This window comes from Marmota monax, unplaced genomic scaffold, assembly GCF_021218885.2.
Source record: "Marmota monax isolate L192 unplaced genomic scaffold, Marmota_monax_Labrador192_F-V1.1 WCK01_AAM20220418_F8-fsc00011, whole genome shotgun sequence".
Lineage (NCBI taxonomy): Eukaryota > Metazoa > Chordata > Mammalia > Rodentia > Sciuridae > Marmota > Marmota monax.
The window spans coordinates 15,286,140-15,300,549 of NW_026693082.1; the positions used below are offsets into that span (position 1 = coordinate 15,286,140).

Genomic DNA, 14,410 nt, shown 5'->3' on the forward strand with positions numbered 1-14,410 from the left:
ATTGTTGGACCAAGAAAGAAAAGATGAGGAAGAGGTTTTCAGATTATTTCTAAGATCTGTTTAGTATTTGCATTTGTCTATTTTTCACTAAATGTGGGGAATGCAAGTATCAGGAGTCACCCACCTGGGATATGTCCAGTGTTTAGTTCCTGGTGATATTTGAGGGACTGTTCTTTCAACTCTGTACAGTTTCATTCTACTTTTTAGGGAGGTGCTTAGTATGTGTCCATCATGAAGCTGAAATTAAAAAGTTCTCAACATTATGTTTATTTCAAACTGCGTAACAAGTGGTCCTGAGAGATTGGAGCATCATTAATTCTACAGCTCTGCTAGTGGTTACCATACATGTTTATTTACTTTCAAGACATGTCTAGTTCAGATATAGTAAATCTGCGAGAGTCTGCATGTAACCCCAATTTTGAATGGAATGTGAAAGCATCAGAAGCAAAATGATTCCTAAAAATCCAAAGACCAAGTCAATGAAAGGCAGAAGAAAGAAAAAAGTTTAAGAATAAGCATATCAGTGTGTATATATATACACACACTGCAAGTATTCATTGGGGTAAATACATATTATCGTATCGGCAAGGGTTTTCAACCTGTTTCAGCCCCTAATTCACCTTACCATTTAAACACATTCCCTACATTGTGATGGACTTTGCTCTTGATTTTAGGCTTGGCTCCAGCTACTGAATAGAAACTGTTTGATCAGACCTGTATCTGCTTGTTTTAGAATACATTTTATTAGGAAAATCAGCTTTTGTTAGCTATGTATGATAGTCACCAAATCAATTATCCTTTAAATGGTGCCAACAAGTACATAAACCCTGCAACTTCCCTTCTCTTTTTTAGAAAATTTGTTCTTTTTATGTATGACAGCAGAGTGTATTTTTACGTATATACATACATGGAGTATAACTTCCCATTCTTGTGGTTGTATGTGATGTAGAGTTTCACTGGTCATATACTCAAAAATGAATACAGGAAAAGTTAAGTCCAATTCATTCTACTGTTTTTCTTATTCCCATCCCTTCATTCTAATGTCTAATCCAATAAACTTCTATACCCCTACCCAATGCCTTAGCATCCACACAAAAGAGAGAACATCTGGCCTTTGGTTTTTTTGGGACTGGCTTATTTCACTGAACATGACAGTCTCCAATTTCATCCATTTACATGAAGATGCCATAATTTCATTCTTCTTTACCGCTGAGTAATACTCCATTGTGTGTATATATACCACATTTTCTTTATCCAGTCATGTCTCTAGGTCCTGCGACCTCTCTTCTAAGTGCCTTGTAACTTTTCACATGTAGTCCATGTGAGCACAGATCACCAAGATATTGGAACTGATGCTAATCCATTTTTCTAAGATGGGAAAAGAGAGTTAGCAGAGGAGCAATGGAGAGGAGGGGTAAATTACAGAGACCAATTAGCTTCTAGACACCTGTATAGCTTGTAGTTATGCAACAGAAGTAACTTTCCTTTCATGCTCATTGACATGGCACAGACACACTATTTCAGTCTTGGAGTTTAGGGTACATTTACATAATTAAACATAAATATTATGAAAGCAATGATAAACATACTGGACTTTATCTCATAATTTTGTCTGTAAGATTGCCCTGTAAAATACCCTGGAAATTATTAAAGTATATGAGGGCTAGGTGTATAGCTCAGTGGTAAAGTGTGTGCTTAGCATACACCAGGGCTTGGGTTAAATCCCCAGCACCAAAACCAAACTAACCAAACAAAAAACCCCTCAAGTGTATGAAGCTCTGCAGTTTTTTGGTATGTCTGAAATATTTATTAAAAACAAAGTCTAGCCAGGCGCAGTGGTGCACGCCTGTAGTTCCAGCAGCTCAGAAGGCTGAGGCTGGAGGACTGCAAGTTCAAGGCCAGGCACAGCAACTTAGCAAGACTCTCAGCAACTTAGTAACAGGGCTAGGGATGTAGCTCAGTGGTGGTAAAGTGCTGGGTTCAATTCCCAGTACAAAAAAAAAAAAAAAAAAAGGAATTTCTTGGAGTGTGGAACAATACTAATTAAATTGGGAGACTACATGAAAGATATAAAAGGCACTGTATTGGGAAAAATACCTAAGAGAGTGAAAAATCACTGCTTTAAGTTATATTTAGATATAAATACATTTTGCATCTATTAATCTAAATCATAATTAAGTACAAAGACTATGAAACATATACTCTATAATGCACAGCTGGAAATAGGAATGTAAATCCCCACTGCTGTGGATTTAAAACAGCATGTTTGGGCCACTCAGAAGGAAAGTCTTAGAAGAATTAATATCACCCAGAAGTTCCCCAGACAGACATACCATTTGGATACTTCATAGTAAGTCACTCAGAAAACAAACAACAACAAAAAACCCAACATATACTATATCACATTAGAAAAACTTAAAATGAACATATATGCAAATAATTATTTTTTTATGTTTATGATACATAAAAGTCATTTTGAAGGTTAAAAATGTTTAAGGAATTCCAGAATCTTCTTTTCCTTCACTCCAACCTCTACTTATGCTCTGTTTATTTCAATTTATCTTTAGTCCCATAATTTTGATGGATAGGCTGAGGAATAGCAAAAATCTTACCTCAAAGACTAATTATAAGGTAAGCATTGGGTTGAAAGTCGGAACACCAGGATATTACTGATGCTGTCATTAAACAGCTTTGTGACACTGAAGAAGTCTATTAGGTTTTTTAGATTTAAATTGTTCTTGTCTATGAAGTTGAAAATAGGAGAAAGCTGGACTGAAGAATTTGCGGAATTTCCCAACTACAATTTCCATTCTTTGTAAACTAAATCACCTTCACCACAAAAGTTCTGTTGGTGCGTGGCATCTAGGACAGTTTTATTGCTTTTTAATCTACAACAAAGATGGGCTGCAGATGAATCAACATAACCCCAGTAAAAAATAAGTGGATAGATGAATAGTTGAGACTGCAAAGGAATAATATACCTCTTTCAAATGATTCGAACATAAGTGTAAAAAGACTGTAAAGGGAAGGTCAACTCAGTGAACTAGAAGGAATTACATATGCAGAAAATGCCAATAGTTGTAGGTCTTTATAGCTATAGTTGCACACTTATTTGCTTTTCCATGCTAGTTATTCAGGACAGAAGTCAAATTAAATTTATATTAATTCCTAGCTACCAGCGTAGAAACCAAGGATCTATATACAATTATAATGCACTAGTAAAAGACAAGATTATAAAATATATTTACTATAGGTTCTTGCCTTTAAAATAACTTTTATAATTTTCAAAGAAGTTTCATTCCCTCTCAGTGGCACTACCTCTAAAAGGTAATCTAAAAGGTAGTGAGGACAGGTATTAACAAACCCAGATTATAGATTAAAAATCTGAGACTCAGAAAGATTAAGGTGCAGCTTTAGTAGGAGGAGGCCATACACTGTAAATGATGATGAATTTACATTTCATCATGATGAAGCTGGCCCAGATATGACAACTGCTACTCCAGTCCTGTTTTCAAAATGCCACTTTCAATGCATGATGCTGATCATAGACACTCTGTCAACAGCTCTGTGCATTACACCATCATGACTAGACAAACAACTTATCTTTATATTCTCTTGAATGAATCAGGGCTGACTTTTAGCTTAAGATGTGGAGCTGCTGAGATGAGGAGACACCCAGAGATATATGCTATCACAGCACTAAACAAAAAGCACCTTTCACAAAAACCTAGTTATGGAAAATACTGGTAGTAGTAACTTGATCCCCACATGCTTCCACATACACCGGAATCTCTTGACTTTACATACTTTGGGAACATGATTAGATAAGCCTGCTTCAAGTTTCTTTTGATACTAGGGATTGGACCCAGGGATGCTTAACTACTGAGCCACATCCCCAGCCCCCTTTTTTTGGAGACAGGGTCTAAGTTGCCTGGGGCTTGCTAAGTTGTTGAGGCTGGCCTTAAACTTAGGATTCTCCTGCTTTAGCCTCCCAAGTCACTTGGATTACATGTATGTACCACCATGCGCACCTATTTTTTCTTTTATGAAAATCACTAGATGCATTTAAAAGGGTCATGCATGATTTGCTTAGAATTTAAATGTACCAGAATTTTGGGGATGTGGGAATGTACCTTGGTAGACCACTTGCCCTATGTTTAATTCCCAGCATTAAATGTTTTTCTTTCCTGTTTGCTAACTTGAAAAATTGAATTTAAAAGATATAGATTACATCTGAATTAAATATTATTTAACTCTTTTCTTTTAGATCTGTATTTTTCAGTATTTGCAACCAAATACTAATCTCAAATTTTTATAAAAAGCTATATAAGATTACCTTTCCATTTCGGTAATTTTGTCTTTTTCATTGAAATAAATACTGTGTCTATATATACATTGCTGAGAACACTGCTCAGGCTGACTTTATTACAACAGGGAGTGAGTTTAGAAAAATATTTACTTATGAAGGTATTTATGTTTTTTTTTGGTGCTAGAGACTGAAACTAGAGTCTTGTATATACTATGCTCTATCACTGAGCTACATCCCTAGTCCAACCATTTTATATAAAATATCTTTAATTTATACAGACGTGGCACTATTTAAATAGCTTCTCCACAGATGATAGGAATGTCACTTCAAACTCCTGATCAGAAAATCTCCTTATGGATTCACGAGCATTTTTTCTGATTTGGAGTCTCCTTTCAGCAGACAGGGAAAGAATATGAGCCATGGTTTCAGCATAGCCTTCTTCACTCTCAGCCAGAAATCCAGTTATATCTCCTTCATGAGGGACGACAATGTCAAGCTTTGGGCCCCCTGAATTGTGTGCGAGTATAATTGTGCCAGCTGCCATACACTCCACAACTCCTGAGGAGGGAAAAAAACCACACATTCTTTTAGGTTGGTTGGTTGGTTTTGCAGTACTCAGCATAGAACCCAGGACCTCACACATACTAGGCAAACACTCTACCACGGAGCTACATCTCCAGTCCTTTTTTTTTTAAATATTTTTTTTAGTTATAGATGGACCCAATCCCTTTATTTTTATTTATTTATTTATTTTTATGTGGTGCTAAGGATTGAACCCAGTGCCTCAAAAATGCCAGGGGAGTGTTCTCCACTGAGCCACAACCCCAGGCCATCCCTAGTCCTTTTTATTTTGAGACAGGGGTTTTGCCAAGTTGCCCAGGTTGGTCTTGAACTTATGATCCTCCTGCCTCAGCCTCCTGAGTAGCTGCCATGCTACTCAGCCATCTTTCAAGTTTTAGAGTGTGTTTGTAAGAACAATGATGAGTGGAAACCTTCAGAAATTTTAAGAGACTCAATGACAAATTTAATTAAATGTCTATATGTCTATAAATTTGATCATTTAACTGCCATGGTGCAAAATAAAATAATTTAACCAGACACGGTTATGCACACCTGTAATTCTAGTGGCTTGGGAAGTTGAGCCAGGAGGATTGTGAGTTCAAAGCCAGCCTCAGCAACTTAGCGAGGCCCTCAGCAACTCAGCAAGACCCCGTCTCTAAATAAAATACAAAAAGAGCTGGGGACACGGCTCAGTGGTTAAGCGCTCCTGGGTTCCATCCCTGGTACCAAAAAAAGAGAAAAAAAAATTTAAAATTTTTTAGTTCTTAGAGCCTCACAATAATGCTGCTTCATTCTTAAAACAGGTAAGTAGTTAGAAATCTATAAAAATATTCTATAAAAAGTAAGTATACTGCACAAGACAATGTCTAAATAATGTTAGCAAGATGGTAGAATATTAGAAGGTATCAGAAAGATAAAAGGAGTGAAAAGATATCAAAAGCAAAAGTTTAAGAGTTCAAATTGCATTACTAGCAGAAAATAGAAAAATGTAAACTACCTCAGTGATGTGTACTGCTGCCAGTGCTCATGTTAATGCCTGAATTTCTGGTGTATTTGATACTACTGTGCCTAAGAGCAGTTTTGAACGAAACAGAAGCTGTGGTTAGTGTTTACCAAATGATACAGGTGAGGGTATAAAGTACCCCAGGCAGCTGTTTTTTAGCTATATTCTTGGAGAGAAGCCCTTCAGAAAATGATTTAAGTGATCACTCCTGAAGGATGGCACAGAGCTGGTATCATCCCAGGTGCACAGGAAAGAAGCTCAGTCGTTCTAACTGCTTCTTCTACAGCTGTGAAGTCCCTGCAGAACGGCATTCAGCACCTCATAGGTTGTTGAAGGGCAGCAAACTTCCTTTCACCCTTTCTCATAGACCTAAATCTAATCAATTCACCTCTTTCCCTTCATGATCTTCCACCTCTTCCTCTTTTTCTTTGTACTGGGGAGTAAATCCAAACCCAGGGTACTTTTCAATGAACTTCATTCCCAGAACATTTTTTTAGTTTTTGAGACTGGGTCTCATTAAGTTGTTTAGGACCTTGCTAAGTTGCTGTACCTCACTCACGGGAATTACAGGCATACATTATCATATCTGGCTCTCCTGGTCCTTCTCTATGAGCATTTAAGTTAGTTGGAAATCATAAAAACAGGATGGTAGCTGCATGTGTTAAATAAGGGCGGAAGCAGAGTCAGGAATGAGCACCTGGGTCTCAGGGAAGGCACACAAAGTTTTCTTGAGACACATTTTCCCTAATTATTGATCTCTTTCACCTTCCTTCACAGATAAACTGAAGTGTGGTCTGCATGAACTCCACTTGCTCACCTTTAACTAATGCTCAACTTAGCACAATATGGCTTTTGCTTCCCCTTCTCCCCTGAAACTAGTCTGTCCCAGGTGCACAATGACTTTCTTACCTTTCCCAGCATCTAGGCAGCATGGGACTCTGTTGCCCTTTCCCTTCTTCCTGAAACACTGTCTTCCATGGGCTCCAAAGCACTGCACTCTGCCTGTTTCCCCCAACTCATATTCTCCTTTTTGCTGGCCCCTCTTCTGCCCACTCCTTAACTGCTCCTGTTCACAGCACTTGGCTGAGAGGCTCTTCTTGCACACTTTACCCACATCTGCAAGGCTTCAATAACCACCTGGATAAGGATGACCCCTCACTCCACACTTCCACACAGGTCTCGCGTCGCCTTCAGGCCCATATCTACAATGACCTACAGGGTACAAGGACTTACATGTCCCATAGCTGACTCAAACCCCACCCACTGGAGACTTGGCTTACCAAGTGCCCTGCTCCTGGGTTCCCTGCAGGGAAAGCCAACACCATCCCCACAGCTGCCCAAGCCCAGGAAGTCATTTGAGTCTGCCTGCTCCCTCATTTAACATATTCAGCTAACCACCCAGTCCAGTACTCCCTCAGAATCTCTCTCAAGTAGGCTTGCCTACCAAATTCAGATGGCCAGACCCACTGCCTGGGTTGCTGTAGTAGCCCAGCTCAGCTTCCTGCTCGCCCTCATCCTTCCCACACTCCCCACACTGCAGCCATAGTGGGCTTTAAGAAACAGAAGCTTTTAAATGCGGTACTTGAAATGCTTCCATTCTGGGCTGGGGAGCCTGTGGTAGAGCACTGACCTAGCATATGAGGCCTTAAGTCCCATCCCCAGTACTGCCTCCTCCCCACAAAATATTCTTCAATCCTTTCCCAATGGTTTGACCTGGCCCAGATTACCTCTGCTGTCCTGCCGGGTCCCCTTCACGCTGGGCTAGGTTGGACTCTTAGTCCCTTGAATGTGCCTGGTGATGCTCCTGCTGTCATTCTTGTTGCAGTGTTGCTGCCTTTGCTGGATATGCTCCCCTTTGGGCTGCGCAACTTCTAATTATTGTCCAGGCCCCAGCTTGGGTGTCACAGCACTTTTTTTGGCTACCATTCTCTGCTCCTATGAGTATGTTAGGTGTTTTTTGGTAATATTCTTAGCACCCACCAGAGTATACCTGGCACAGATTATAAGTGAAAGGAAGCACAGGAAGCCAGACCCTGTGAATAAGGTTATGTCAACAAGTTCCTGCTGAATTTCTCAGTTTAGTATTGTGCTACTAACTAGGGATTTAAAACAATGTGTAAAAAATTAAATTATGATTTTGGTATAAGAAACTTCACTTGCATGTTGTCCTATTTTTCCCTTAACAGTTTTGTGAGGTACAAGGTAGGCACTTGAAAAAAATATGCTAAACCAAATTAGGCACAAAGCAGTACTTGGTCTTACACTCAAGTGGTGTGCTTAACATGAAGTCAGCATAGAGATAGCAATCTGTGCTAGAATAAACAAGAAACAATAAAGGACAAGGAGATTTAAATGGAATACTTAGGATGGGATATGGCAGCAAATGAGGAGAGGCCATTTCAATAATGAGTGTAGAATCAATAAAAGACACAAAGAATTACTATGAGAATCCATCTGGAAACAGAGGGTCTAAGGTTTTGATGTACAACAGAATTACCAGGCAGCTATATTGAAATACCTGTCCAGAGGGCCCTGTCCAGTTTCTAATTTGGTTGTTAACAGGATTAGGGTAGGGTCTAGAAGTCTGTAGGTAGGTGAGTTTAGATGGGGAAAGAAAAGAGCAGTAGCTATCTGGGTGAGAATCCAGGCCCTACCACTTCCTGTGTGACTGAATTTAGCAGTTTCTAAGCCTCTGCACCTGGGTTTCCTCATCTGTAAACAGGAATAATAATAATACCTATCAAATAGGGTTCTGGAGAAGATTAAACTAGATCATACTTCTAAAAACCTCAACACAGTTACCTGCATAGTAAGTGGCACCAAATAAGTTGTTTAAAAGACAAACTTACCAATTCCAAAATGCTCATTCCACATAGTATGCAGACCAATTGTTGCTCCAGACAAATAATTCTTTAACTCATCAAATGGAATGTTTATTTTAAATTCCACATGTTCTTGAACTCCTAAATCCTCAGACAGTCTTCTCAGTTGGTTTACTCTAAGTTCATCATCTTTGTTACGACAACCTCCAATGAGGACAAGTTTAAGTGAAAAAGGTGACTCAGCTACTTTCTTATCCAGCAATTTTGCAAAAGCTTTGATTTGCAAAGGATGGTTTTTTTCAGGCCTGAATTGGCCAATGGAAACGAATATATGTCCTGGGGTCATTTTTTTCTCATGTAAGGGAATATCCAGAAATGTCTGCACATCGCAAGGCGGATAAACAATATTAGTGCAATTCCCAACCTTCCACAGTGAGAGAATATGGTTTAGTGTCCAAGAAGAATTGACCATGACTACATCACTGCAAGAACCAACAAGTCCATAAATAAAAGCAAACAAATAGTAGTAGATCAGCTTTACTTTGCTGAGAAAAGGATTCTTGGTAATGAAGGTTGCATTATTAAATCCAACATTTTGATTCTTCACTACAGAGAGCATATCAGTGCTGATAGTGGGATAATGAACATAGCTTCCAACTCGGCAACCCCCTATATACTTAAACAGAGGGAGTGTGAAGGCATAGCCCATTGAATCAATGTAAACATCAGGAACACACTGCATCAGAGCTTCCCAGCCAAGAAAAATGGATCCTAGACTTTGGCCAAGCAGTGTGAAGTGAGGATACTGTGAATCTTCCACAAGGTAGCGTTTCTTTAAGAAAACAAATTGCACTGGGCAAGTTAACCTGATGTTAAATCTTCTGAAAGCACCTTCTAGTATCTGTTGACCACTGACATTAACATCACCAGTATAAACAACATATACTGCTTTAGGATACCTAGAATAGAATATAATTGTTAAGAATGTCATTTATTTAGGTTCAAATCAAGCAAAAAGTTTTCTTATAATCTTAAGCTTATTTTGATACTAAAAAATGCTTTCCACTTTTTTTCATTCATTGCATTTGAACTGCTGACTATACCCTTTCCTGAGTTGTCTACTGCCCAAAGACTAAAATGCTGGTTCTTCAAATAAGAACATGTGCTATGGTTTGAATATTTGCGTCCCCTCCAAATTCATGTGTTGAAAATGACTCCTCGATATAGTGATATTAAGAGGAAGGGGCTGCTGGGGATGGAACTCAGTGGTAGAGTTACTCAAGGATTCTGAATTAACAAAATTCACAACTTATATTGTTTCATCAAAGATACTTTTTTTTTTTTTTTCTCTCTCTCTGGTGCTGGCATGTACAAGGTTCAGGGTTTGATACCCAGTATTGCTACCTCCCCAAAAAGGAGGGGGCCTCATAATGAGATTAATACCTTTATTTCTCCATTTATTGGTGCTGGGTATTAACCCAGAGTCTTGTGCATGCTAAGCACACACTTTACTTCCACCCTCAAGTGCCTTTTTTTTTGGTTGTTAAATAATTTTTAGTTGTAAATGGACCTTTATTTTATTTATGTATATATGGTGCTGAGAATTGAACCCAGGCCCTCACACATGCTAGGCAAGTACTCTACACCTGAGCCACAACTCCAGCCCTCCAAGGGCCTTTTTAAAGAAGGCCTAAAGGAACCCATTTTCCATTCTGCCACATGAGGATGCAGCAAGAAGCAGCCATCTATGAGGCAGAGTGAGCTCTCCATAGACACTAGAGCTATTGGTGCTTTGATCCTGGACTTCCCAGCTCCCAGAACTGTGAGCAATATATTTCTGTTCTTTATAAATTACTCAGTCTAAAATATTTGCATGCAGCTGCCCAATTAGACTAAGACACTCTGTCTTCCAGCTCTTTGCTCTTTCTTCTATTAAGGGTTTAATGAGAAATTTCTATTTTTTAAGGAAATATTAAAACATTTTATTTTAACAGAGTAAGGGTATAGCTCAGAGGTAGAGTACTTGTCTATTATGTGTGATGCCCTGAGTTCAATCCCCGACAGTGCAAATAAAATACAACAACTCATTTTGACAACATTCTCAATATAAAAATAGTAGTGAAATATTAATAAAATACTCATAAACATAATTTAAAATTTAAAAAACATGTCCTCATATAGGATCAAAGTGTTTCTGGGAAATGCAAACATGTTTTGAAAGCTAGGTACATTTTTGGGTACTAAGGATTGAACTCAGGGGTGCCTTACCACTGAGCTACATTCCTGCCCTTTTTATTTTTTATTTTGAGACAGGGTCTCACTAGACTGCTTAGGGTCTCAAACTTGTGATCCTTTTGCCTCAGTCTCCCAAATTGCTGGGATTACAGGCATATGCCATTGTTCCTGGCTTAGATTTTTTTTGAGACAAGGTCTACATTGTCCAGGCCAGCCTCCAACTTCTGGGCTCAAGCAATCTTCCCACTTCAGCCTCTACAGTAGCTGGGACCATAGGCATGTTGGGGGCACTGGTTTAAAATTCAACAGGACTGTATGAAGCAAGTGAGCAAATGAGAGAAAAATTCTCTTATTAAAGAACAGTTTAAAAAAGAGATTCCTGGCTGTGAATAAGATACAGGAGAAAGGAATTTCTGAGTAATATTTTTTTCTAGAAATGGCAACAATATAGAAAATTTGCTAAACATGATGAATACTTACTTTTTCTGCAGGGTTCTCAAGGCACACCATAGAACTCTTTCCCCTCCTCCACCAGCATTGCAGTATGGATGAAAAAATGCAATCACTGTTGGATTTTTCCCATTTTTGCTGGCTGACACTGACTTTTTCTTTCTCTGTAGCAGTAATCTGAGTCCCCAAAGGACAATAACCAAACATATACATAAAGCTCCACATACAATTAGCCCAGGGAAGAATAATGAATAAAACAACCTGAAATAAGAAGGAAAAGGTGAAAATTCATCTGATGCCCATATTTTAAAAAAAATTTTTACATATTACTTTATGTATTGGTAGCAAAGAAAATTTTTGTAGTTTGCAAGCCTGCTAACAAAATACTTGAAATACTTTTATGGTGCTGGAGATTCAACCTAGGATCTCAGACATTCTACCCAAGACCTAACCCTCCTACTTTTTTGTTTTTTGAAAATTTTAGGCAGGCAAAGAGGCCTGCATCTGGGGTCCCACCTTACTCAAGAGGCTGAGGTAGGAGGATTATTTGAACCCAGGATTCAGTGGATCTTTTACTTCTCCATTTTGTAGCATTGTGACTTGGTAGTTTATCCGTCCGTCTTTCAAGTAAAAATGGTCTCCCATAAAGTGTCTAATTCAGCATGCAGCTCAGATGATTATGTAACAAACTGATTTTCCTTGAGATAGTCACCATATAGCAGTACAGAAGTGCTTTATGTGTCCCCCCCACCCCCATTTTGTTATATACAATATTAAAGATATATGTATTCAAGGGTTATGATTTAACAAAATTCATAACTTTTACTATTTAAAGATTTTTTTTTTCTTTTTCTTTGGTACTAGTATTTAACCCAAGGGCACTTTTCCACAGAGTTGGATCCCAGACTTTTTTCTAACTTTTTATTTTGAGACAGGGTCTTGCTAAATTGCTTAAGGCCTTACCAAATTGCTGGCCTCAAACCTGTAATCCTCCTGCTTCAGCCTCTTGAGTTCCTGGGATTATAGGCATGTGCCATGGCTCTCAGTTCATCACTGATATTCCTAATTAAAACTGGGTTTTGCAAGTGCTAAAAAACACAAGGACTAATTACTACAGTTTGGCATTCACTGCCTTGATTTGTACTAGGGCAGTTTTACTCACTTACTTTGGTACCATCAGTATAAATGTCAACATACTGAAAAAAGCAATTGCTATTTTAACATTATTACAAAAACAATTTTGACCTTGAAGACTTACTGAAAGAATCTTGAATCTGTATGGATCTATGAACCACACTTTGAACTACCACCTTAAATGATTAAATGTTAAATAATGACAAATCTTACTTGCCACTTTAAGAATATATGAGTTGGAATGTATAAGTTCACAAAAGCAACTCTATATAGGACAGTCTGCTTCCCTAAGAAGAGCTTTCAAAAGGCTGTTTTACTTATAATGTAAATGACTCAGAGAATCTAAAGATTTTTTTTTTAATGACAATTCCTTCAAATGGTTCAGTTTTACATATAGGCCTTTCAAATTGAACCATTTAACTTAAATCAGATTCAGAATCATACTAATAATTAAAATTAAGCCAGTCCTTTGAGTATGTTAGTTTCAAAGATACACTTACAGTTTCTATAAATAAATTTATTAAACACCATACAGTACTTGCACATTAGAATTATTCATTTTAGGATTTACATATAATTAAAATATGTAGTACTAAATAATGTTTGCCCATATTTAGACAAAAGGCTTAAAAAAAGGTGGCTGTAATCAATAGTGAGTCACTCATTTAGCAGACATTTATAAGGCAGGTAGGTAACATGAAAGTTCTGAGAATATACTTTCCCATTCAGAATGTTTTAAATAATTATAGAACTTGAAGTAGGACAAAAATGAAGAAGAAATACCAGAGTTTTGTTGAGAATATGCACATACTGCTATTCAGGTATATATTGTGTTAATTATAAATATTCAACCTGGCTAGGTAGTAGCATACAGTAGGTCTTCAGTTTAATCAGTGCAGAGTAAGGCATTTACTATATCACAATATCATAACAAAGGTGGAGAAAAGTGTTTTCTCACCAAAATATTAAGAGTGTTTATCACCAGATGGTAGCATTCCTTTACTTTTCTATTTCCTAACTTTTCTTTGGGAGAAACGATAATGTGTATTATAATAAGGGTAATATTTTCATATAAGTATTTTTACAACAGAGACACTAAATCAACGGATGGCAAAGCGTCCCTGGGTTCACTTCTCAGTACCAAAATTGGGGGGAGACAGAAACGGAGTGGAGGGAAATTGATTTCTTTAACTAAGAGAAAAACATGATAGATTGGAAAATCACTCACGGCTCAATCATAAGGGAAAATTAGTAATGCACATATAAGTACCATGACAGAGTTATTGGATTGCGAAAAGAAAGAAAAAGTTGAAACAGGGAAGGAATGCCCCTCAGCCACAAGGACACAGGCGAAAAAACTGCGGTAAACTGAGTCTTTAGACTCAGTCTGCTCCAACCTGAGAGACCCCACAGGGAGGGGAAAACCGCTCACTGGCCTGAGAAAATACCCTAAGTCCTAGGAAATTAGCCTACATCCATGACACGGGTGGCCCTTCTCCCGCAAACGTTAGCGGCACTGGATAGCCAAGTGTCACCACCCGACAAGTAGCCCTTCGAGCCCACAGCACCCGCTCCTCACCTCAACAACTCGCACAAGCACCAACCCCCTTTGGAGGCCGCCATCTTCGGCCGACCCCCGAACTCAGGAAGCGCTTGGCCGTTCCTCTTCCCTATTGGCTACTGAGGAACCTTGAGGCGCTCCTCTGGCCCTCGCGGGCCAATTGTGCATTGCAATTGGCTACCGGTAGCAGCTTCCCACGGCCTTTTAGCCAATAGAATGGCCGAGGAGTAAACGAGATTTTGGCGTGGCGCAAACGGGTCCGGCCCCCATGGGCGGCACCGTAGTGGGAGGTGGGCTGTGGGGGCGTGGCCTTTGACGGACAGCCGGCGCTCAGG

General features: G+C 38.7%; 1 protein-coding gene across 3 annotated transcripts; it reads right to left on the reverse strand.

Annotated features, from left to right (window-relative positions):
• Positions 1–243: 243 nt before the first annotated feature.
• Positions 244–14,234, reverse strand: Alg11 (ALG11 alpha-1,2-mannosyltransferase). 3 transcript variants are annotated; one of them, XM_046454149.2, is made up of 5 exons: positions 14,094–14,234; positions 11,411–11,641; positions 8,723–9,654; positions 4,590–4,867; positions 244–1,368 (listed from the first exon to the last, which is right to left on the reverse strand). In XM_046454149.2, exons 1-4 carry the CDS (start codon positions 14,135–14,137, stop codon positions 4,596–4,598), a joined length of 1,479 nt encoding a protein of 492 aa, XP_046310105.1. In that variant the 5' UTR covers positions 14,138–14,234; the 3' UTR covers positions 244–1,368; positions 4,590–4,595. The 3 variants fall into 3 exon arrangements, with proteins under 3 accessions (XP_046310105.1, XP_046310106.1, XP_046310104.1); XM_046454150.2 differs by lacking the exon at positions 4,590–4,867; XM_046454148.2 differs by having other exon boundaries at positions 244–4,867.
• Between the last annotated feature and the right edge of the window lie 176 nt (positions 14,235–14,410).